A 26,158-nucleotide genomic window follows, 5' to 3' on the forward strand; every position below is an offset into this window, starting at 1 on the left:
AGCAGGTAAAAGTGTCAGCTGCCAAGGCTTACAACCACAGTTCAGTCCCTAGGACCAACATGGTGGAAGGAGATCCCACAAGTTGTCTTCTGACATGCACATAGTACAGTGTACAGGCACACACACACACACACACACACACACACACACACACACACACACACTTTTTAAAGAGGGAGTAGGGTAGTAAGGGGTACAGTAATGACTCGGGAGTTAAAGTATCTACTATGCAAGTATGAACACTTGAGTTTGGGTCTCTAGAACCCAAGTGAACTGCCAGGAGAGTGCGGAGGCCCTCCTGTAATGCTAGCTGCAGACGGCAGAGATGGGGAGTCCGCAGAGCAAGCTGACCATGATGGCTAGTCTTGGTTGTCAACTCGACTACATCTGGAATCAGCTAAAATCCAAGCAACTGTGTACATCTGATTGGACCATTTGATGTGGGAAGAGCCACCTTAAATCTGGACCATGCAAAGGTCGTGGCACCTTATATAAAGGACATGGAAGAAGGCAGCTTGCTTTCTTTGCCATTATGCTCACTGCCAAGTTCATTCCTATTCCTATTTCCTTGGGAGTCCAGCATATACCGAAACCCAGCTGAAACATCAAACTTTGTAGACTGAACAACTATAGAACTCTTGGACTTTTAACTGGGAGCCAGTCAATGTTGGAATAGACAGACCATAGTCTGTAAGTCACTCTAATAAATCCATCAGTACTGTTTTTCTAGAGCCCTGACTAATACAGTAGCTAGCAAGACTAGCCCTGCTGGAGAGCTCTGGGCTTGAGTGACAGACCCTGCATCAGTGGAAAGATAGGGTGGTATGGGGCATGATTTCTGACATCAATCTCTATACACGTAAGTGATTATGTATGTACACAACCACATATGTACAATCAAACATGCATGCACACACATGGACCCTACACACATGGAAGAGGAAAAGGAAAGTAAGAAACACCACAAATTGGTCTCTGGACTCACTTTTCTCCTGGACATAAAGATAGCCCTCCATGGTCCACTGGCTGGGTGGTCTGTAATCCTGGTTGGCCGATTTCATCCGCTGCATCAATCTCTCTACCTCTTGTCGAGTACTTTCAAAGTTATTCCTTGTCTGAAGGGGAGAAAAAGAACAAACTCGCTGAACATTTTGCACCACATCTGTGGAACTTCTCAACTAAAATCTCAAAACTGCAAAGCTGTCAGGGTGACCTTGATCCTCAGCTTCTAGTCAACATAAAGGGACTCTGCTGTGTTGAGCCGTGCATTGGCTTTGAGTCCGTTTCGTGGAAGCATTCCCAGAGAACTGTCTACATTTTGCTCTGATGCTCCTTGTGATTATGTGAGAGATTTTCTGCCTTCATACTCCCTGGTGAACTATAGCAACTGAAATTATTGAGCATATACTAGCTTCAGATAGCTAAGATTGAAAGTAGATACATAAGACTTTAATCTCTTTTGAAGAAGAAAAAAAGAAGAAGCTTTTGATATATGTGACAAAGAACAAGTTTTTAAAAATCCCCTCTTTTCCCAAAAGCCCGTTTTTATTTTCATGTTTTATGATTGTTTAAGAATTAAATAAAATCACTTTGCTGTAATGAACTCACAAATAAATACATCACTTGGGTAGGTTAGGGTGGCTACTCAAACAAGCTCAGTCCCAGTCCGCATCTCAGCTGGAAGGTTTTTTGAAAAGACATCACACTGTTTGGATTTTGGAAGGATTATCACAGTTGTTAGAAGGCTGCTGTAAAATGTATCCATATGAAAACCAGGTTCCTGCCTCTTTTGAGACTAATAGTTCATACCCTTGATCATAAGTTTCGGTAAGCAGTAGAAAAAAAATAAGATTTTCTCCAAAAGAATCTGTTTTACACGTAAAAACACATCAACATAACAAAGTGTGTCTGAAAACATAAAACCACAGCTTACCTCCAAGATCTCTCTATGGTCCACAGAGTAGTGAACCTTAAAGTAGATTAGGGTGTTTTTCTGGGGACTGTCTTATTGGTTTTATTGTTAAAACATAAGGATTGTTTATTTTTAAGTACTTCCTTTTTCCTCTTCGAATTGTGGTAATTGAAGCCAATACAGAAACAACTCATAAAACCTCTCTGGTGTCTGTAATTTTCCTGTTTAATCTTTACTGAAGACAGACAACTGCCTTCCACATTGAAAAAACAGTGCAAGTGAGTTCAAGGTGAAATCATTCCCACTAGGGAATCTCAGTTAAGTAAAAGCTGAAACTCAAACATGATTAGAAAAACCCAATTGCTGGTTCTTCAGGGACACACTAGCTCAGTAGCTCAGTCACTAGTCTCCAAGAAAAGAAGACCCAGCACGCAGAAACACGCCTTTATAGAAGGCTGAGTGAAGGTTTCCTTCATTAGTATGTCTAGAATGCTATGCTCTTGGGGTTTCAGTGACTCCATTCTTCCCCAGGCTTGGCAATGGCACAAATGTGCTGAGCGATAGTGGAAGTGTCACTATGTGTCCTGAGAATGACAGAAGTAAAGGGCTTTGCAAAGTGAGCTGTAGAAATGGACAGCCTGTGAGCAACTCGTACCTGTTCTTTAATGCGGTGCTTCTGATTGCTTCAAAACTGCATTTAAACTTACATGCCAACAATCAGTGGCACCTGTTTTACATATGATTTCACAGATATGAGCCAGTAGGGTGTGAAGACTTGAACGTTCATATTGAAAATGGACAAGTACTGCTTAAATCCAAGCAGTCCCTCCTCTGCTCCTAGCTTCAAGGATATGTCACAGATAAAAGGGAAGCACACTGTGGGTATCTGTGATGTTTTGATATCTGTATATATTGTAAAATCGTTTCTATAATCTGGTTAAATAATGTATGCAATCACCACGTGTATTTACTGTTGTTGTTGTTGTTTGTGTGTGGTGAGGTGCGTACAGAAATTCACATCTATAACACTGAATTAGTTAGACTGGACACAGCGCCTGGGAACCCCAGACTCTACGCATCCTGTGTCACCCACTAAACTAACAAGAATGCCAGGTGACTCAGGGTCCTCCTCCTTGGTAACATTTTCTTATATAAAACGCAGTCATATACATTTTTCTAACATAAATCAATTCTTCTCTTACATATGTTCAACTTGTCATGTCACTCGGAAATAAATTATGAGGACATCTATAAAGTGGACTTGCGGTTCACCATATTTAGACAAAGACTGACTTGGCTCTAAGTCACTCTGAGGCCGTTGCTAAGGCATGACGGGAGGGCAGGTGCATTCTTACATTCTGCAAGTTGTACTGCAGCTGTTGCTTGTATGGTGCAAATTCCTGGGCGAGTTCATATCCCTCGTGGTAAAACGTAAACAAACCCTGAAGGAAGGACAAAAGCTGCAAAGATAAAAACATACACAAAATCATAAAAGTCTGCTCTGTCATATATGAAAAGAACATTCAATATTAAATATCAGAAAAATATATCTCACTCTAATTTCTCAGAGTAACGAATTTCCGTCAATGCATTTGGCCGGGGAATCATGACTGTGGGTCAGAAACACAGAGCGTTGCCCTTTCGTCTCGTGTCTCTGTCTGGTCATGAACAGGTGAACGGTTCTGTCACAGACAAACCATGAAAAACCACCGAGGCCTCTAAGGGGGATCATGGATAGTCAGGAAGGGTCTCTAGCCAAAACAGAAGATGCACGGGGATTAGAGAAAGAGCAGGAAGTCACAGACAGCAGCAGGTCAAGGCAAGCAACAGTTTGTCCAGAGGGAGACAAAAGACACCACAAGATGGCAGCACAGATCCTGGAATTGGCTAGAGAAGGTTTTTGGCAAGAAGAACTCAAAAGTTGGTAAGAGTTGAGCCAAAACATGGAATCACATTATCTTTCCCACCTTGAGCAAAATCTCCAGAAAAGAAATGCCATATTTCTAGCCTTGGAATAAAAAATGTATTAGTGTTTAATTGCTATGCATTTGCATCTGTTAGGAAGGCTTATAAAATAATGGGACTTGTCTGTTTATATAATAAGTGTATCTAGAAAAAAAGAATTGATTTGATATTTTATGTGACTCACTGTAATCTTATTCTACACCTTGACCACTAACTCAGTCAGCCCTGTTTCTTAATGCAACAAAGTGAAACACATTTTCAAAAGACTATATACTCTTATTTATTATCTTAAATAAGTGAATTAAAAGTGAAAGGCAAAGCCGGGCGGTGGTGGCGCACGCCTTTAATCCCAGCACTCGGGAGGCAGAGGCAGGCAGATCTCTGTGAGTTCGAGGCCAGCCTGGTCTACAAGAGCTAGTTCCAGGACAAGAACCAAAAGCTACGGAGAAACCCTATCTCGAAAAATCAAAAAAAAAAAAAGTGAAAGGCAATTTGAAAGCATTTTCATCTGTGAGCAGCCTCTTCCTGGCTGCTCTGGCTGCGGAGGCAGGAGCACCTCACCGAGCTCCATCCTGTATGTGTGTTGAGAGTGTCAATACCTGAGAGCCGGTTCTACTGGAAAACGATGATGTCATGGTTTTCTTTGAACATATATAGAGTTATGTTCATTTCAAAGAGTCTCACACTTTCTAAATGTTTTCTTAAGTTGTTACTTTTTTTCATTTAATGTTAATCTTTAGTTTAGAGCAAATTGGAACTTAAAACTGGATTTTAAATGCTTTCGGGTAGGCTCTGAATGTGTAGCTCGAGGCTTTTTCAAAGGTAAAACATTAAAAGCCTTCTGAAGCACACAGCTAACATGCATGCTAGCCATGGGACAGCATAGGAAGTCGTTAGAGGAGCGCTTTCTCTGCTGCGTCTGTGTTTATCCCACGACAGAACTGTCTCACTGTGAACTAGATGTCAAAGGGGCAAGCGCCATTTTAAAGCCATCATGAGCCACCAAGTTAATTAAATTAACAGGAAAGATATTTTAAACACATTGCAATACATCTACAAAATAGCTTATACACCCAAATCAACTTTTCTAATATTCTGACTGCTTTGAATATGGGGGGCGGGACACTTGTGTCAGAAATATGAATTTGTCAATTGGTGGAGTGTTATCGTCAGGTCAGATGAATCCATGATGTATGTGTGTTCATGGTATCTGGTTTGAGACTCTGGCCTTCAGTTACATTAAATATTAAAATATTAGATACCTACAGAAGTGTCAGGTGTCCACAACTACCTTAAACACCCCTTCCCACAGAGAAAAAGACCTCTGATGTCTGCCAAGTCACTCATTCTATGTGAGTTCGCTGATGCTCTCATCAGAAAGTAATTGGACAGACACTGTAGTGAACCAGCATTCTCTGAGACCCTTTTGTGAATTATACTTTGAAACTCAGGGTCCTGGCACCTGGGTCTCACTAAGGCTGTCTCTATCCAGCACTGCTGAGGCAGCGGCTGCAGCGCGGCTCTGTATCCAGCGCTGCTGAGGCAGCGGCTGCAGTGCAGACAGAAACACATGTGCCAGTCTAGTCAGTGGGCTGTAGACCCACTAAGTGGGAGGAGTCCATTTTCTGTCACAATGAATACCAAGCACTCAGTAGGGAAGGCATAGTTTTATTGAAGTACAAAAAATTACACACCAGAGTCTTGAGAGATGGCTCAGCAGGTAAGAGCACTAGCTCTTCTTGCAGAAAAACTGGATACTAAATGGTAGCTTATAACCCTCTGTGATTACAGTTCCAGGGATCTGACGCCCTCTTCTTGCCTCTGGGTATTAAGTGCACATATGGTGCAGTACGTACATGCAGGCAAAAGTCATACACACAAAATAAAATAAATTAGTCTAAAAAAACAACACCACACCATGAGCTGTTACCGTCTCCCTCTGAAGTACATTGCTTTGAAAGAACCTTGGGGAAGTCTAAACAAAAATGTGTGTGGAATAATGGCCCCTAGATGGCAGCAGAGCACAATCTTTTTTTTAAAGGACTGTGTACGTGTATTAGTTGCTAGCATGGCTTGACAAATTCCATGACTTTAAACCATTGAGGCTGAGCAGAAAGACCGGATGAAGAACTGTCCTTCTCAGATTCCCAGCATCTGTGCTCAGTGTCTTGATCTGGGTGTGTGGGAAAGATGGGCCTATGCTTACAGTAGAGTAAACGTGACCTGTACAAAAATGTCGATGATGATAATTACCAGTTGCCACTTAGTTCCAGTTTACGTTTGTTATTCTGTGTATATATGGACGTGTGTGAGTGTGCGCTACGGTGCACACATACAGGTCAGAGAACTACTTTCAGGAAGGAGTCAGCGCTTTCCTTCCACCATGTGGGTTCTGGGCACACTGGCATGACCAGGCTTAGTGGCAATTGTCTTTCCCAAGGTTCGTTCCTATAGCACCAGGACAACCTCCTATCACACTTTACTATTTCCCTAGGGTGGAGAGTAAAATTAGCATTTATTAGTCCCCAAACCAGACCAAAAGTCAACACTGACACTGTGTTTGAAGATCCTAATTTGCCCGACCCCTTGGTCAGCACTGCGTGACGGGTGAGCAGGGCACTTGTGCACCAGCTACTTCAAAACACACAAAACACCTGGGGACTTATTTGAGACACATGTTCAACCACATCAGCCCGTGGAGGACTCTCCACACCAAAGCACACGCGTGTTCAAATACACATGAGCCCGTGGAGGACTCTCCACACCAAAGCACACGCATGTTCAAACATATGAGCCCGTGAGGATTCTCCACACCAAAGCACACGCATGTTCAAACACACGAGCCCGTGAGGATTCTCCACACCAAAGCACACGCATGTTCAAATACACGAGCCTGTGGAGGATTCTCCACACCAAATTATGTGATGCTCCCAAAGGATTCACCACTAGTTACCCAGAAAATTAGATGTAGTTGGGAAAAGGGATAACCTGGCACTAAAGGTGGGAGGAGCTTTGCAGGAGTTCCTACAGGAATTTGCTGCCCAAACCAGGCTGGAAATGCTTGGATAATCATGTTACTCATTTTTTAAAACCTGGTTATCAGTCAATTATTATTTATAATTTATTTTTCAGAGTTCTGTCAATTATCCCAGGCTGGCCTCTAACTATGTATCTATGTAGCAAAGGATGACCCTGAGATTTGGATCCTCCTTCCTCTATCTCCCAAATGTTGGGGTTACAGGGCCATACCACCATGCTTGGTTTGCGTGGCACTAACAAGAGCTCAGACTGAGGGCTTCTGTCACGCTGAGCAGGCATTCTCCCACCTACGCTATGCAGCCTCAGGAATAGACTGACTTTAGCTCACTATGGAGGAGATCCCTAATTGCATAGAACCACACTGCCAACCACACTGTCATCTATCCTGGTGTCTGAGAAATGCCACCATCTCTTTCCACACAGCCCTTCCAGCAGTCTTGCTGACACCAAGGTCACCTCTGACCACTAAAACACACAGCTTTATCTATTAAAACCCTAGTCACCGATGAAAATGCTCCCTGTGGCTAACATGATTCTGGGTCATGAAAGGCTGAACAGCCCTCTCGTCCAGGTATGCCCATCCAGATAGGCTGACCAGGCCGCTCACCCAGGTTCTAGAAGACAAGGATGGCCATCCAGATATTTCTGCTCAATATTGGATCCTCAGCTAGAGCCAGGGCAGTCAGGTAAGGAAAAAAAGTTCTAGACATTCAGACTAGAAACTGACAAATGCCCTGACTTGGTGTACATAAAATCCTAAGGAATCCATTAAACAAAACTAATGGAACTAAAAAACAACTTGTGTGAGTTCAGTGCATAAAACTGATTTTATGCCGAGGTACTTTAAAAATTAGTAGTTTGAAAACGACATTAAGAAAACTCCCATCTTCAATAGCCTTAAAAGAATAAAATACTTAGGAATTAATTTAGTAAATTTAACTTAAAACTTACGCTTAAAACCATGAACACAGTGTAAATAAACTAGAGAAGTACAAACAAATACAAAGTAGCCCACTTTCACAGTTTGAAGAACTTGAAACTGTTAAGATGAAATTTTCTCCAAACGGATTGACAGGTATAGAGAAATCAGAAACTCGGCTTACATCTTTTCAGGACCAGATACTTCTAAACTTACATGAAACGGGAACCGATACTAGCTGACCACAAAGATCTTAGTAAAAGTTGACTGGGAAGCCTCAGCCATCTTAATTTTATTCAAACAAACCCCCCTGGGCACTGTGAGAGCAGCAGGAGGAACACAGACCACTGATGGTGCTTTAGTTTGAGTGGGCAACACTTGGCTCCCAGCTGCGTTGCCCTCCTGGGAGGCTGTGGAGCCTAGGAGGTGGGACCCTGCTGAAGGAAATGAGAGACCGGAGGTGGGGCTTATGTTTACAACCACAATGACCTCTAGTTTCCTAACCTGCCCAGATCTGAGCCACCTCCCTCAACCATTTTATTTTCTCAATCATGGTAGATGGAGTCCTATGAAACTCTGAAGTAAAATATATCTTTCCCCACACATCCCAAATCTCTGGCCAACCAACTGTTCAGAGGGCTCTCCAGACATCACAACTAGAGAAAGAACAGTCAAGACAAACATCTTAATAGATCTCTCTCCACTTGTCAGGAACGCTGTATATACAGTTTAATAAATTGTTTTAAAATTGGTAGTTCATTCCTACAACCTGACACTCCAGACAGAGGCGGGAGAATCCAGAGTTTAAAGCTACCTCAACTACACAGTAAGTTTGAGACCAGCCTAAACTATATGAAACCCTCTCTCAAAAAATATACACTAAGAAGCCCAGGTAAAACCAATATTTTCGCTCCAAATTATTTTGTAGACGTGGAAGATCAGCTTTCTCTCTCACACTGCATTGCTCCCTGTAGTAATAAGAGCGGCAGCGGGGCTGCATTCCCAGCACCCCGGCCGCCTGCATGGCTAGCTTATGCCCCAAAATAATTACACAGACACTGTATTCTTTTAAGCACTGCTTGGCCCATTCTCTTCTAGGCTAATTCTCACATATTAATTTAGACCATTTCTAATCATCTGTGTATGGCACCCCAAGGTGCGCTTACCAGGAAGATTCTAGCCTATGTCCATCCTGGGTCGGAGCTTCATCCCGGGAGCAGGGCATGGCGTCTCTCTCAGGCGTCTCCTCCCGAGCGGAGAGCTGTCGAGTCTCTGAGCTCACTTCCTCTTCCTCCCAGCGTTCTGTTCTGTTTACTCCTCCCACCTATCCTCTAACCAATAAAATGGGCCAGGGCAGTTCCTTCCTCCATCAGCTCCCATGCATGCTCTTCCTGTTACTAAAGTAGAAATGATGTGGAGACCAAAGCTAGGTAGGAGGACAGTGCTGTGCACTGCAGACACTCCGCAGGGAAACACAGTGGTCAGGATAATGCGGGACAGTGCTGTGTGGCTGCAGACACTCCGCAGAAAACACAGCGGTCAAGATAATGCGGGACAGTGCTGTGCACTGCACAGATACTCCACAGGGAACACAGCAGTCAGAATAATGCGGGACAGTGCTGTGCACTGCAGACACTCCACAGGGAACACAGCGGTCAGGATAATGCGGGACAGTGCTGTGTGGCTGCAGACACTCCGCAGAAAACACAGTGGTCAGGATAATGCGGGACAGTGCTGTGCACTGCACAGATACTCCACAGGGAACACAGCGGTCAGGGTAATGCGGGACAGTGCTGTGCACTGCACAGATACTCCACAGGGAACACAGCGGTCAGGATAGTGCGGGACATCTCACTGCGGTTGTCGGAGTGCCATCCTAAGAAAGGCACGTGCTATGGGAGGCTGAGCGTCACAAACCATGGGATAAGGCGAAGGGAAGAAAACACATTTCAAAAGAAGAGACGCTTCCATTTCCCCACAGTCCCTTCTGCCCGCCACCTGCGAGCAAATGGCTCTATAATCTCCTCTTATTACACCAATGTTCTATTATAGAAAGGTGTAGCTGAGTGTTTCCACACAGAATAGGCCATAGAGAAGCCTGGACAAGGCAACTCCCAGGTTACTTTCCAAGAGGCACTCACATGAGCAAATGTCATTGCAGGTAAAGACAAGGAACAATAGCACAGGAATGGGCAGCATCAGAAAGACCAGGAAACACATACGGAAGAAATATGCAGGAAAAATGGCGAAATTATTGGGCTCTCATCCTGTGGTGTATAAAGAGCCTCAGCTTAGAAATGCTGGGGGGTGGGCAGGTGTTACAGGGGTTCTCTAAGCAGAGAAGTAATTAGTGTGGTTTTCTAACTGTAGCATGTGTGTTGTGGGGGGCGGGGGAGGACCTGCAGTTATTGGAGCATCCAGCTCTTCCAGAGGGTTCAAGCTTGGTTCCCAGCACTCACATCAGGAGGCACACACCATATTAACTCCAGTGCCCTCTTCCAGCCTCCAAGGGCACCCACACACATGGCACCCCAAACACATATATAAATTACTCAAAATCTCTAAAAAAAAAAAAAAGAATCATAATGGGGCTCTCTGGCAGGGGTTAGTCAGTGGGAGAGGACCAGGAATATGAGTGGTGTTCTTTGTCATAGAAAGGCCCCCCCGAAAGTCATATGAAGATTAGATTACCAAATGCTTTGTTAGTAAGTTACTTCTTCATCCTAAGAGAATTAAACGACACTTCTTCAGCAAGCAGAATTTGGAGTAAAATTGGTTGTTCCAAACAGAAGATGAATAACTCAGGCATCTAGCGACCCTTCACCAGCACAACTCAAAGAAGGGAGACACACAAACTCTACTACTAAAAACAATAAGAATAACCTGAGTAAACAACCACTGGTCATTAATATCACTTAATATTAATGGACTCAATTCACCTATAAAATGGCACAGGCTAAGAGATTGGATATGAAAACAGGATCCAACATTCTGCTGTTTACAAGAAACACATCTCAACTACAAAGACAGGCATCTACTCAGAGTAAAGGGTTGGGAAAAGGTTTTTCAAGCAAATGGACGAAAGAAACAAGCAGGTGTGGCCATACTAATTTCTAACAAAACTGACTTCAAACTAAAATCAATCAAAAGAGATCGAGATGGACATTTTATACTCATAACAGGAACAATTCATTAGGATGAAGTCTCAATCCTGAATATCTATGCCCCTAATATAAAAGCACCCACTTATGTAAAAGAAATATTACTAGAACTCAAGGCAGACATCAAACCACACACACCATTTTTTAGATTAATAGATTTTCTTCTTAGCATAGTTTTAGATTTCCTAAAGAAATGAGGGTTCTCCTACACCTCCTCAAGCACCCATCCTGCATTCCACACCTAGTGGTCTCCACTGTTAAGTACTTGCATTCCTGTGGTAGAGTAATTGCAGTCAGTGAGTCAATATGGATAGACATTAACTGAATCCAGAATTCACCATGTGAATTGTGTATTCTATGGGTTTCACTGGTGCTTTCATTCATTCACCATTACAGAAAGACACAGAGGGATCTTCTGCCCTAAAGGGATTTATCCTTCCACAGCTCTCTTCTTTCTATTGTCTTTGATCATAATTTCAAACAAAAATATCGCTCTAAGCACTTTCCTCATGGATAATTTTTGAGGCTGTTACATATAAGAAAGCTAAAACTTACCGGTTCCACAAACTCAAACTTCTTCTTCTCTTGAACCTCTTGGATTTTAAAGACATATTCTAACGATGCTTCATAGAAGTTCTGATGTTCTCGGCCAATCTGTGAATCTGCCTAAAAAATAAAATACCGGCAGCATGACACAAGGCTTAATTACTGATGAGTCTATACACAGAGGGAGACAAGACGGAATAAATCCCACAGTTCCTCATTAAATACTAACTCTGCCAAGAGTTTTAACACAGCTCCATCTCACTAAAGCTTACAGTGTGTGAAGTCAAGATGAATACAGATGCACATATCCAGCTAAGTACCAAAGGGTATGGTACAACAAGCTAAAATACCTTCAAACTGAAATAAAAGGGCTACAGTAAACAAAAAAAAGAGGCACATTGAAAATTACAGTAAAATTATGGGGGGAATCTCCAAAGAGATATGCAAACATCTACAGTCAGGGAAGGCATTAAATTTTGAAAGGAAATGGTATAATTGGCTCTCAGCATAAACAATTGACAGTGAATTAATTCAGCCGATGAGAGGGGACAAAGTCTAACAGGAGGGGAAGTGAGCAAGAGAAGGTGATGGGATATATGAAGGAAAGAGAAGGAGTACAGTTTGAGGGAGGAGGGGACTAGCAACAGGGCAATAAGGGTTGGGGAGGGCACTATGCATGGGTGGGCAGGACAAGGAGCAATTATATACATGTGTGAGAAGGTCACCCTGGAACCCACTCCTTTATATGTTGAAAAATTAATAAGAAAGAAGAGAGGAAGAGATGAGGGAGAAAGGCAAGGAAGGAAGAGAATGAGGAGCAGGGAATGTAGGCAGAAGTCACCATCATGAAACATAAGAGGTGGAAGAGCTTGGCAAAACTGGCTGCAGAGGAAGCAGGGAAAGTAAGATTGGCAGATCTTAGATGCTTCATAAGAAATATGGATTTTTCATCAAAGAAGTATTGGCATTTATTAAGCATGAAAGCAATGCACCATTAGGGAAAATCTAGCACAGACCATGTTAGAAAAGCCAAAAACAAAGAACCAAACAACTATTCCACGATCAACCATTCAGTGTTGATCAACCATTCTGTAGTGATCAACCACTCTGTGGTAGACCAACCATACTGTGGTGATCAACTAACTACTCTGTGGTGGTCAACCACTCTGTGGTGGTCAACCACTCTGTGGTGATCAAACATTCAGTGGTGGGTCATGTTCCACCAGGATCAGGGCATCCCCTGACTGCACAGTGCAGCACAGAGCTTCTGAGACAGCTTCCCTGTCTTTCTGGCTTGGTCTCTCCTCTTCTATGCTATTCTCACAGGCACCCTGAAGTGTGACTCTGGTTCTCTAAAAGCATATGGACAACTTTCCTTGCCCTGTTCCATTCTCCAACTGCAGCTCAGATTAATGAAAGGCCGAGGGGAACAGGCTCTTAGCGAGCCACTGACAAGGGTGATGTGGCTGCAAAGGCAGCATCAGAGCATGTGGCTTCTAGTCTGCTCAACACAGAAACAAGGGTTTCACTCGGAACCTCTCAAGATGATCATATATCTTTATGTATTTGGCAATATACTTATAAAAAGTCCAGTATTATCAGCAACTCGCTTGGGGTTTAAAGCTGAGAATTCCAAAGTTTAAACTAACATATGTTCAAAATTAGGTAGATTTGAGCCAAAAATTTTCTGGCTATGGAAAAATCATTTAGGGACAGTATTATCCAAAATAGAAGGGAAAGTGGGATTCCAGATAAATGTACCACTTTTCCGCTTACTATTGCCTAGCAGAGTGAATCCAGAGTGAGAAGGGGTGGGGGGGAGGCTCTTGAGAGAGAAGGTCTGATTTGTGGCATGTGCTGGTTTCTGTGGTACCAACAACCCCCTATCGGCCACTTCCAAACCACAAAGCCACTATCAGTGAATGCAGAAGTTGGAAGATAAGCAGCAATGGGCTCTCAGCTGCAAGCGTTGGAACCATACGATACCCTGCTCTAGATGCAGCATTCTATGAAGAGACTTCATTATCTTTAAAAGATGCCATCACTGATGGTGCCGCCTAGCACACCAGAAGAATCTAGAATACTGAAACACCTGTTGAGTCCACAGTGGCTGTTCCTAGCTCCCAAGCTGAGCAGAAGCAGCCATCCTGCAGCCTGGCTGCTCTCTTTTGGAAGGGTTACTAAGGAGACTGCCCATGGTCAGCCCAGGGATGTCCTTGAAGGACAATTCCCATAGCAATCAGCGAGAATATCCTATGAGACAGTGGTGGTCTTCAATCCAGCCACCAGACTTCTGAACAATGCACCCAAGAAATGGGAAGAGAAAAGGCCTGGGAAACTTCTCCAGTCAGAGGGAACCTATCCCCACACCTTGGCCGGGGCTGCTCAGATGAGCATATCCCTGGCCCTCTACTAAATTTATTCTTATCTCAGGACTAAAGATGGACCTGGTGGGGAGTGTCCACTGGATCTCCTTCTCCCTCTTCCCAATTAATTAATTAATTTAATTAATCTTTCTTGTTTTTTACTACTAATTTGGGCTGTTTTAATTGGCTTCTTGAGGCCAGGTGATTGAGTCTGGCTTCCTGGGCTGTGACTACAAGTGTGGTAACACTCTCATTAGGTGATGAAAATGGCCACGTGCCTAACCTGCGTGTGAAAGGGCCATGGCCTATGTTCTCGGGATGCTTACAGATGGTCACGTGACTGCCCTCCAGGGAAACGCTGGCCACTGAGTCTCTGGTATCTGAAAGTCACCTTAGGAATGGACAGCTGCAGGAGTGAAACACGCCTGTGCGCCTCCCCTGAGGGACCGACGACCTCTGCACCTGGCTTGCCTGGACTTGGCTCATTTTCTCTCTATCTTATCACTACTCGAATCCCAGCCACAAAAGTGCGGTGGCCCACGAGCCTTCCCATACAAACACCACCCTACTGGTAGCCTAGGAGACCCCTGACATAGAGTCTGAGATCAGCTCTCTGAAGACGTGGCTGCTGTGTACAATGTCATTCCTCTCAAGGACCCTGCAGTGGAGACTGGGGGAGAGAAGAGAAATAACTGTCTTTGCCAATTTTCAGCATTAGATGCTCTTAGATATTACTGTACAGTAGAATTTCAGCACAGCAAAAATTCTCTGAGGGAACCGTACGTCAGGACTATGACAGCTCCCTTCTTTCCCACAGACGAGCACAGGATGGAGAAGGGTGTTTCCCACAGGTGAGCACCGGATGGAGAAGGGTGTTTCCCACAGGTGAGCACCGGATGGAGAAGGGTGTTTCCCACAGGTGAGCACAGGATGGAGAAGGGTGTTTCCCACAGGTGAGCACCGGATGGAGAAGGGTGTTTCCCACAGATGAGCACCGGATGGAGAAGGGTGTTTCCCACAGGTGAGCACCGGATGGAGAAGGGTGTTTCCCACAGGTGAGCACAGGATGGAGAAGGGTGTTCTCCCTCAAGAAGAACTCCTTGGACTAGAGGCTAACTAGAAAACACTTAAGTCAGGAATAGTGACTCACACCCATAATAACAACATTCAGGAAACTGAGGCAGAAGGATTGCTGTGAGTTCAAAGCCAAGGCAAAGGGACACTCTTTAGAGAATGGGACTCTGTCTCAACAGATATAAAATAAAAACAAAAAAATTGCTTATAATCCTAGTAACAGGTGTTGTCTATTTCTTACGGCTAAGGGGAATGATATGATTTCCAAATTAGCAGTGAACACTGGTGATGATGATGTCTCCGCAGCAGGCGTACCCTGTTCCATACATGGCAAAGGGATTATAACAAAGGAGAAGGCACGTTCTGCTTTACGGCCTCTCTAATGCCAATATGCTGTCTTGGCGAGAAGGGGAAGAAGCCTCCAGGACTATTTGCTGGAGCACACTCCCTGCGGGAGAAAATATTTATGGTGGACTCAGAAAAAAAATGAGCAAGTTTAGAGTCGGCGAGGATAAATGAGGAACTAGACAATAAAAACAAAACAAAAGTCACAGTTGGATGTGGTGGTACAGGCCTGTAATCCCAGCTGGCAAAGGCATGAGAACTCTTAGGAATTCAAAGCCCACCCTGGGCTACATAGCACATTCTGTCAGGGTTACACAGCAAGAGCCTGTTGAGAAATAAAGGGAGGGACAGAGACAGGAAGGGGGGGAAAGAGCAAGAAAGAGAGAGAAAGAGTGAGAGAAAGAGAGAGAGAGAACAAAGCAGGTATGTTTAAAGATTTATTTATCTATTTATTTATGTATGTGCCTGCATGAACTTATGGTTCAGCACATGCATGCAGCAGGAAAGTCGCAGGGTGTTGGATTCCCTGGGATTGGAGGTGCAAACAGTAGTGGAAACCAAGCCTAAGTCCTCGACAAGAGCAGTGGTTGCTATTAGCTATCGTGCCGGCTAACCGGCCCCAGAAGTCAATGTGGACTGATCGAAGGGTTGGTTACTAAATGTCTGGTCTGGCATGAAGTACAAGGACAATTAAAGTAGAAATGATGAGTGCATGCAGACCACATCCTACAGACAAGTCAGAGATCTGGAAGGACCCACGCTGTGTAGCAAAAATATTTGTGCAAAAACAAACTGCATCATATGAGATTAGATGGTGGGCCTGGTTCCATGTAAGATGACTTTATGTATGTATGTATGTATGTATGTATGTGTTTGATTATTTATTTATTTATTTATTTATTTATTTATTTATTTATTTATGGTCATAGCAAAAGTAGCTGGTGCACTTCCACATAACAATGGGGAATTGAAAGATATGGGATGGCTGGAAAACAAAGGAAAAAAAAACCAAGTATAAATTTTATTCACCCAAGAAACAACACCAGCATGAACAGGTCACTGAAGAAACGAAGAGAACTTTTAGGAAGAGCTTCATACCACTTAGGAATGTCTGGCTGTCCTGAGAACTCTCAGCAGTGCAAATGCCCAGGCATAGTAGGATCATGGGCTTGGATACAATTGGTATACACAGTATGTGTACCCGTGCCATCACTACTGGCCTTTAGATTGTAGGTGATAGGGATGCAAATACAGGTCCTCATGTTTCCACAGCAAACACGTTGCCCTCTGAGCCTCTCTCGGGTTCCAAATACACAAACAATTATGATAGCCATATAATTTTGAGACTCACTATGTGGTTTAGTTATTCTTTTGTACCAGACATATGTCTGTAACTGTTGATACTTTAGGTATTTGGTCTCTATAAGAGTTATAAACTCCATAAGTTCATCTCTGATCATTTCTGCAGATTAAACTCTTAGGAGTAAAAAATATGTCAATTACCTGGTACATTAAAATTTGTGAAATAAACAATGAAGTTACACCAAGAATATTCAGAATTTAATGTTGTATGAAGAAAATAGAAGTATGACCACAGACTGGGCAGGTGGATGTGGGGGTGTGGTGGTACCATCAGGTTCAACATTTGGGAGGCGGAGGCAGGTGGATCTTTGTGAGTTTTAGGATACTTAGTGAGATCCCATTAAAAGGAGGGAAGGAAACAAAGAAGGAAGGGAGGGAAGGAGGGAGGGAGAGAGGGAGGGAAGGAAGGAAGGAAGGAAGGAAGGAAGGAAGGAAGGATTGATTCTCATGTATGCTAACAACAGATTTTTCTTATAAAGGAAACATCTTATTAGTCTGCCTTGTTTAGCCCCTGGGACATGAAAACAGTATGAGGGTTTACACGTCTTCTTTGATCATTCACTCTTGTGTCCATAGCTGGTTTTTCACTGATTTGCAAGTATTTCTTATATATAAGAGTTAGAAACCCCTGTGTTGTTTTGTATAAACTCCCTAATACTTTGCCGTTTAATTTGGTTTAATGTTTTCCAAACTCAAATATTTTTTATAAATTCCTGATCTTCTGCCTTGTCTTCACAATATCTTCCTTTTGTTTCGTCTCGGAAAAGATTCATTCATTTAGATATCAAATGGTACTTTTTTTTTTCCAGCCAAAGTTAAGCCTCTGGTCTTAATGGGTCTGGCTCTAATTTTCTCAATATTTACCTCAATGGTCTTTTTAATTGGTGACTTTGGAATTCTGTCATTACAAACTGGCCTTTTCATGAAGCGCAAGCCTCTGACTTTCTGAGGAAAATGAATAAGGAGGCAGCTGTGCAGGTGAGAAGGCATATGGAGGTCCTTCGAGAGCTAAGAAGCCCAGTTCTGCCCTGGGAAGAAGCAGGTGATGCCGTGGAAGGAAGCCATGTGACAGAACTAGACACAAGGGGATGACTTCTCTCTAGAGCAGGTCTGACTGCTGGAGGAGCAGCAGGAGAGGCTCTTCGCCGTGCTCCCGCTACTCTAGCCACGCTCCACTGAAGAGCAGCTTCAGTACAGCTTCAGGTGAGCTGCGCTGGGGCAGTGCTCCCTGATAGCACCTGTCACACCTATTGGAAGGGATATGGGATGACACGGCCAACATGGGAGCTCCTCCAATCACCAGTTAGACACAGAAGTCCAGCAAACACCCTGCTTTTCTCAAGTCCAACGCACCTAGGGCCACTAGCAAGGACAATGTTAATTCCAAGCTAAGCAAGTGATCAGAGAGAATGAAAAAAAAAACTGTAAAAAATGCGGAATCAAGGAACATTTACAGCTTCCTGGAGAGGGTGTAGGTGTTCTCACTAAGCACAGTCCTTATATGTGAAGATTCTGAACTTTTAGATCATGCTCACTGCCATGGCAGGCCCTTGTGATGGTTCTCTGTTGACAATTACGAAGGGCTTCAGCTGTATGCCTACATCTATGTCCATAGTACAAACATTTCTCTCCAAAGTTTATTCTACTGCAATGGACAATGGGGGGTTAAAATATTTGTAATACACACATAATCCTAAATTATAGCAGGCAGTGCCGAGTCTTTATCGCATTAGACGTGGCCGAGAAATTTAAAAGCCATTCTAGTTCTGTGTTGGCAGGGGTCTCCCATTGCACTTTGGTCACAAGCTCCCCACCAGTGCACAATTATATAGTGAATTGCTTTCATTTCATTGTGCTAACAGTAGAAGGCAAAGATTCAAATGAACTCCTATAAAATACCAAGTTAAACAAATTTCCTAATATTAAAAAAATTATTATTATTTGTATTTTTAATTTTCTGTAAATGTATGTATGCCGATATGAGCACGTATACATCATGTGTCCACAGAGACCGGCAGAAGGTGTCAGAATCCCTGAACTAGACTAGAGTTAGATGTGATTATGAGCTGCCTGACGGGTGCTGGGAACTGAATCCAGGCCCTTGGCAAGGGTCACGACAACCGCTGAGTCGGATCTCCGGGCCCTAATCAGTTTTAAATGAAACTGGATGTCCTCAAAGAAAATATGAGCATGGTGGAGCAAAGGGACATTCCTGGTCCTTTGCTGACACTGTCTATCTTTGTAAGCCTCTACGTTGTCAAGCAGACATTCCGCCTAGACTGAGAAGAAAGTGGATTAGGAAGAGGGAGGAGAGAAGAGGACCAGGTTGAACTTGAAAAGCAGTTCAGGAAGGGAGGCAGCTTTCCTGGGAGAGGGCTTGGGTGACGTTTGGAAAGGTTTTCCACTATGGTGCCTGCAAACATGGGAAAGAGGCTACGGCAGACAGCCTCAACAACAGACTCTGGGGTCCTGAGCTGGTGGACGCCTCAACACCTCTCCTGAACTGACAGCGCACTGCACTTCACACATGGGGCTCCAGGGGTGCACCTCACAGTTTTAGTGCCCTAAGATGCCAATGGCAACAAAATTGGAACTTTTTTTTTCTAACCAAACTCCTTCTTACTGAAACTGGTGCTACAAAGCTTCAGTCCCTCTTCAGGACTGCCTTGACTGCTCCAGCCTGGGCTGCCCTATCTATTCTATCAACACTCATCACATTACAAATGGCAGAACAAAATCTATCATTATTTCGGAAGAGGGGAAGACAGAGTTTGCTAGCAGCCATACAGCAGTAAAGAGCTCTAAAACAAACTGATGTAAAGCTATGAAGATTTCAGAATATGCAGTTTTTCCCACTGCTGGAAAAAAAGCCTTAAAAAGTCATGCCACCCACATTTCAACTTTAATTTCATGACTGCCGGATGAACTTGATTGATTCTGTCTCTTCAAGTGACATCCAAGAAGAAAAAGAAAGATAATCTTGTTTTAAGCTTTTGTTGTGGAAGGAAACAATTACCTTAGACATAAAAACCCATCAGCGCTAACTGCCACACAGTGTAGTCACCCAACCATGCTATGCATCGCTACTATCATTTATCATTTAGAAAGAAGCAGCGGGTGCTTGGGCTACCTCCATGCTGGGCTTCCCACTCACAGGACTGAGTGCATACACTTACCTCTTGCAAATGAGACTCCTTCTTCTTGGCGGACAAATTTAAGTGCTTGTCCAGAATGGAGTAGTACTTTTCGCTCTCCTTGTCGAACTTCTTCTTTCCATCCTAGGGACAGGAATTCCAACAAAATCAGTCAGGTCAGAGCATCAAGGGACCGTCATGGTCTCCAGCCTCACCAAGAGTCCCACCTAGTGAGGTGAGAACCTTAACAGACAAGGAAGAAGGAGGTGAAACACCATTAGGTATGCATTCTCCTCTAGAAGTGGCTTCCCATCCCTTGGGAAAGAACGTGTTCTTCAGCCACGCTCCTTTGGGTCCCAGGAACTGTGCATTGAGAAACAAAGTGTGGCCAGAGCAGAAAGGTCACGAAAGCCTGTAACCAGCTCCAGGAAGGTTCTGTCATCCGGCACGCCTAAAGTGTTGCCAAGATGAAGATATCTAAATTCTTAAAGACGGTTTTGGCAACTCAGATCAGTTAAGACATAACCCACATAGCTCTTCACAGAGTTACACTATCCCCAGCTAGGAGAACACGTGTAACTCTTCAATTCCCTTTCCTTGTCCTCCCATCCCATCTCCGTTCTCTTTTCCTTTCCTCCCCTTGCTTCTCTGTCTTTTCTCTTCCCTTTCTTGTCACCCACCCATTCACCCTTGGTCCTGTTACAGACTGGAACTTGTTAGGAAAACCAGAATGACCTGATGCAATTTGCAGCCACCCCCGTCAATGCCCACAGTGCAGCTGACTGACTGACACTCACTAAGAAAGAGATCAGTGGTCAGTGAATGAATTCACCTTCAGACCAAACTAGAAAGAAAAATTCCCCCAGTGTAGTATGGGCGGTGGGAGTGGAGGATGGGCAGTAACAAGGGTGCCACATGCAGCCAACTTCTGATATTTATCAAATATCTATATTCTATTTCCTGGAGGTGAATCTGATATTTATCATTTTCTTTTTACTAAAATGTTTTCTTTTTCTTTCCCTTTCTTCTTGGTGATGGTGGAACTGTAAACAGGCTGACCTGTCATGAAGTAAGATTCTTGCTTACATGGAGGTGTCAATGTAGGAAACACTGAAGTGAAGGGACACATCGGGGCACAGCATCACCAGACACTGCACACAGGGAAGCCTGCTCTGTTTGTGAGTTCATGTGAAACAGCTTCATGCATAAACTGCCTTGGCCACTTCAATGTTTCCCAAGCTGCAGCCTTGACCAGGTAAAGCAGAGGCAAGTGTTTCACAGTTCTCTGGCTTCCTTCACCTGCAGAGTCTAGACTCTCTGAAACAGAAGTTCTGCAGTGAGTGTGAACAAGACCTTCTTCACCCCATGCGTAAAGTCACAGAGAAGTGAGGTTGGCTGCTCGCTGGGGATGCCTCTGGACCTATCCTCAAGCGCAGAATTTGCAAGTAAGCAGGTAGCAGAGTGGACTGGGAGGAGTGAGTACAGTTCTGCTTGGCCACCTGAGCTGAGCTTTAGATCACTTTTAAGCACTTATATATACACTAAGTATCTGCACAGTGCAATATTCCATCTGTGAAGATGGGAGGAAAAGGCCAAGACCAGATAGGTGTGTGGAGGCACAGGCCTGGAATTCCAGCACTTGGGAGCCAGGCACCAAGGCCAGCGTGAGTCATAAGGCAAGAATCTGGCTCCAAAAAGTAAATCAAATAACACAATCACTAAGAATATTTATGCCTCAGGAGAACTTATAATGTTGCCATAAGAAACACAGGGAAAAAAATAATAGTATTTCATCAAAGAAAAGGATATGAGAAATACATCCCTCCTGAGAGCATGCAGCCCAAGGGTATGAATGGAAGGGGTTGCTGTGGTCATAGCCCACACTTCCACTCCTGAAGTGGTCACCTGGCTGAATGTGTCCCCTTTCTGTCCTATTCTTGGTGGATATTACTGTTTAATCTGCCACTTTATGCCTGCAACCGCCCTGCCCATCCTATTCTCCTTATAATGTCCCCTTTTCCCCCCATCTCCATTTCAGTTCCTTGTTCTTGCTCAACCCTTTCTCTATCATTCATGGAATTTTCAAGTTGGGCCTACGTTCATCTAGTTCAGTCTTAAACTACACGAATGCTTTATAAATGGTGACTTCTGCGGTCATGTTCAGCGTTCTGATGGAGAAGTGGTTCATGTCCATGCCCATCGGCCTTGAAACCGAAGAGCAAATGAGTGGGAGAGAAAGTTCCTAGACATTTCCTCCTAGACATACAGCAGCTTCCACTGACGTTTCTGCAAGGCTGACTAACGGACTACATGATCAGTCATCAAAGAGGACTTGGAACCCAAGTATCTTAGGTCATAGTCCACCTAATACCATTCATCACATTCTTCTGTGAACTCATATCTTTGTGAGCTTTAGGTAAGGACTTTGGCATGTATGAGCAGACACATGGCCTCCCCCAGACAAATGCCTAGGAATCCCATCAGATGGCATCTTAGGCCATAACAAAGATTTTCTCACTTTATCTTCTCCTACCTACTTGGTGCTTCTACCTTAATTTATGGCTTTCTTTGTTTTATTACTACAAAAACTTCATTGGACTATTACTATATTGAAAAATGAAAATTTTTAAACACCTCAATCAGGATTCCTTAGCCATGGTCAGTCATGTCTGGCTCCAGAATAAATTCTTTCCATATCCTCTATTGGGGAAGATTTCTGCTTTCATATTGGCATGAGGGAACAGTAGATATGTAATGAGCAAATAACATTATTTTTTTGTATTGGTGGGCACCACAATTGGTTAGAGAACAGATCCTCTAACTGTTCAATCAACTGTTACACAAGATGCAGGAGGACATTCTACAAGTGACCTGGAACTGTTTAACTCAGCCCTGAGGATGCCTAATATCTGTGGATGAGCAGCTGCATGGAGGACGGCTATTGGCTGAGGCTGATTCCTTCCATCGGACAAAGGGGCTCACAGTCTCACTGGGCATTGAAGGGGAAGGAAATGGGTTCAGGAAAGGAGCTCAGCTGCTGCGGGGGGGGGGGGGGGGGTACACTAGAATCTTTGTTTTCACTCAGTGACTGGTGACATTTTTGGAAATGTTAATTTGATGTCATTACATCAGCATATCTGGCAACACAAAGATCAATCCTAGAACCAGTTCTTCAATTCTTATTCAAACCCTGGCCCAAGAGCTGGATAAAAGTCCAGACCACATAAAGGAGGCTCTAACATAGGAAGTGAGTCCTAGAAAACAAAACACAGTAGCACTCCTCTGTGCAATCAACATCCGCCTACGAGCTATGATTCACCGTTATGTAGTGCGGGTCTTTCAGGACTGACAAGGATGACCCCAGAAACGACTTCTTGGGTCTGGGGTGACTAGTTGAAGTGAACATCAAATGAAGAATTTTCTCTGAAACCACTGCTGCAGAGGAAGAGAGAATTGATCACAACACTTTATATGTAATCAAATGATCACTGTCTTCTCAGTGTTATGGCAAGATTAAAAAAAAAAACCTACCTATTTATTATTAGGACATATAATATTTTTTTATTTATTATTTTTTTAATTTATTATTAGGACATATAAGGTTCCTTGGCCCAAGGCATCATCCCAGGCAGAGGCCCTCTCAGTTGAGAGCATCAGTGTACCTTACACAATAATATGTTTCCAAAGGGTAGATGTCTCAGTGGTTGCCAATCATCAAGCCGTTACCGACCAACTCCCTCATCTCAGTCTGTCAACGCATATTCCTGAAAGGCTTCTTCCAGAGTAGTTGCCCCTTTCTAATTATATCAGGATGAGTAAATGATAGTCACTAGAACAAAGCAATCTCATATTTGGCCATATAATGGTGTCCTATACGTGGGACAGAAGAATAAGCAAATAGAGGTAGACAGGACAGACATGGTCTCAACATACAGAATAGAAAACCCAAAACGTAATAAGGATTGGAAGAAATGCTCAAGCGTATCAAGAGAGAAAAACAAATGAATCCTCAAGCTGTTTATATTAGAACTATTAGAAACTGACAAACATTAGAGAATTGAATGACATTGGCTGGCAAGAATGCTCAGTGGATAATGGTGCTCGCTGCCAAGCCTGATGACCCAGGTTTGATCCCTAGGACCCACATGGTAGAAGGGAAGAGCTAACACTGTCCACTTGTTCTCTGACAACCTACACACACTGTAGCATGCACGCACCCCCCCACACACACACATACACAAAGAAAAATGTTAAGAAATGTGAATGCTAACATATAGACCCACAGACGGAGATCCAGGGCTCTGGTTTCCTCCTTCTGGGACTGTATAGGCACAACAATTTTAGTGGATAGAGTTGTCCTATCCATCCCAGACAGACATGGCTCAAAAATAAGCTCTGGGTGATTTTTTAAGGTCATGCTGACTTCTTTCTCATGAGCTTAGCCTTCATACCTCACTAATTTGTGCCATTTCCCCATGTTTATATTTGTATGGTACACATATACATGCACACATACCCAAGCATATGTGCATACTTACATGTGTATGTGCATGAAGGCCACAGGTTGACTTTCAGTGTCTACTTTGACAGCTTTCCATCTCATTCACTGGAGCGGAGTCCTTCACTTCAGCCCAGAGCTCACTGACAGGTCCAGCTAGTCAGCTTGCTCTGGGGATCCCTGCTCTGCCTTTCCAGCACTGGAATTACTGTGGTTCTTGCACCCCTGGCCATTTGCCTGGCTTTTGCAGATCTGAGCTCCAGTACCCGCCCTTACACACTCACTATTACACAGTGAGCACTGTAGCCAGCCCACTATCTCCACACCTAATCTTGGTTCCTTTACCGTGTCATTTTACAGCTGCTACCTATACTCTGAGATGACCAAGACCAGAAGAATTAAGGAACAAATCTTCCTTAGAGTGGGTAAAGAACAATCTGCCTATCCTATGAGCAGATATTATCAGAGAATCATCAGAACAAGGTCAGGGGTCACCAGGAGAATTGTGGGAAATCTTCATCAAGCCTGTGTGGTCCCAAAGCCCAGGCTGTTTGCACAGAAAAATGCAGCAAATAAACCGCAGAAGCTTCTTTTTCGTCTGGAAGAATGTAGGGTGGTGTTGGGTCAGAAGAAGAATGAGAGAGAGCACAAAGAGGCAAGAGAGAAGAGATCAAAAGAAAAGGGAGGGACGAGAAAGGATGAGTGGCAGGGATGGCCATGGGGCCAGGAGCTGCTGCAGCTCCAGGCACAGGAATGCTGCAAAGAGGGCAGGTACCCGTCTCCCACCTCTGCTTGGTCTGTGTGAGCCTGCAATCACGACAATGGGAATGGGCAACGTTATGAAAAAATTACGGTTGTGTAACTCTGCATCCCAGCAGGATATTTGGAAAATAACTCTGGGCTACTGAGTTCTCAGATGTCTTAATTAGTCACCCAAACTCTTTTTCACACTAAGCATTAAAATTTCCCTTCGTTTGCAGACGGCTAAATGGGTAAACCTGGAGCAACAAAATAATCTGATAAAGGTGAACTAGAACACTTGGGACAGGAACTGTGTGTGCCTGGACTCAGGAGGTATTCTCCTTTAGTCTCCAGCGACAAGCAATAGTAGGTGGAAGTTCAAATTTTCAACTGTATTTCTTCTAAAGCTGTTTCAGGTAAAATATCCTAAAAACAGAGGCTTGGAGGAAAGTTCCTGCTAAAACATGTGGGGTGTGTGTGTGTGTGTGTGTGTGTGTGTGTGTGTGTGTGCGTGTGTACACGTGCGCGCGCATGTGCGTGCTTGTGTTTGTGTAGTGTATGTGTGTGTGATGCAATCCTTAGGGAGCAAAATGGAGGGGAAATGGTTGTAAAAGCAGAAAGGCTAGCCAGTACAAGGGTCAATGACCAAGGTAGCCACTGAAGTACGAAAAAGCAGTTGTTATGATTATGCTGGCCTGCCCTGTCACCTGGGTACCCTGTTTCTTTACGAGACAAGCTCCACCTACTCCCTATCTCCCTCTTCTAGTTGAGGCAAGCTGATCTCCTGCCTCCTCTCTTCCTTTTTCTCTCTCTGTCTTTTCTTCTTCTGAAGAGGCAGCCTCTGCCTTCTCTTCCCACTATTTCCTCTCTCTGCCCCTCTATCTTCCTCTCTCTTCTCCATATCCCGTTACCCTTACACACTCAGAATACCCACTAAATAAACTCTATACCCAAGCTCTCTTTGCATGGCATATCTGTCTGTATCCCACCCTTCACGGCCTCTTTCAGCACAGAGGGACCTGCCAGGGTCACCTGTGTAGCCATAATTGCAACAGTAACCACGTGCTCAACAACACAACCCATCTCCGCTTGCACC

At 43.8% G+C, this 26,158-nt stretch overlaps 1 protein-coding gene across 1 annotated transcript in view; it reads right to left on the reverse strand.

The window, feature by feature from the left end:
- Positions 1–26,158, reverse strand: part of Arhgap42 (Rho GTPase activating protein 42) — a 216,713-nt gene that overhangs the window by 39,033 nt on the left and 151,522 nt on the right. Inside the window, exons 5-8 of the mRNA XM_041657183.1 lie at positions 19,866–19,967; positions 11,552–11,662; positions 3,268–3,372; positions 986–1,115 (exon numbers count right to left, since the gene is read on the reverse strand). Of these exons, the coding sequence (XP_041513117.1) occupies positions 986–1,115; positions 3,268–3,372; positions 11,552–11,662; positions 19,866–19,967 (448 nt within the window). The remainder of the gene's footprint in view (positions 1–985; positions 1,116–3,267; positions 3,373–11,551; positions 11,663–19,865; positions 19,968–26,158) is intronic.

Source organism: Microtus oregoni, unplaced genomic scaffold (genome assembly GCF_018167655.1).
Source record: "Microtus oregoni isolate MIOR12 unplaced genomic scaffold, Mior012 000008F_ref0000371, whole genome shotgun sequence".
NCBI lineage: Eukaryota > Metazoa > Chordata > Mammalia > Rodentia > Cricetidae > Microtus > Microtus oregoni.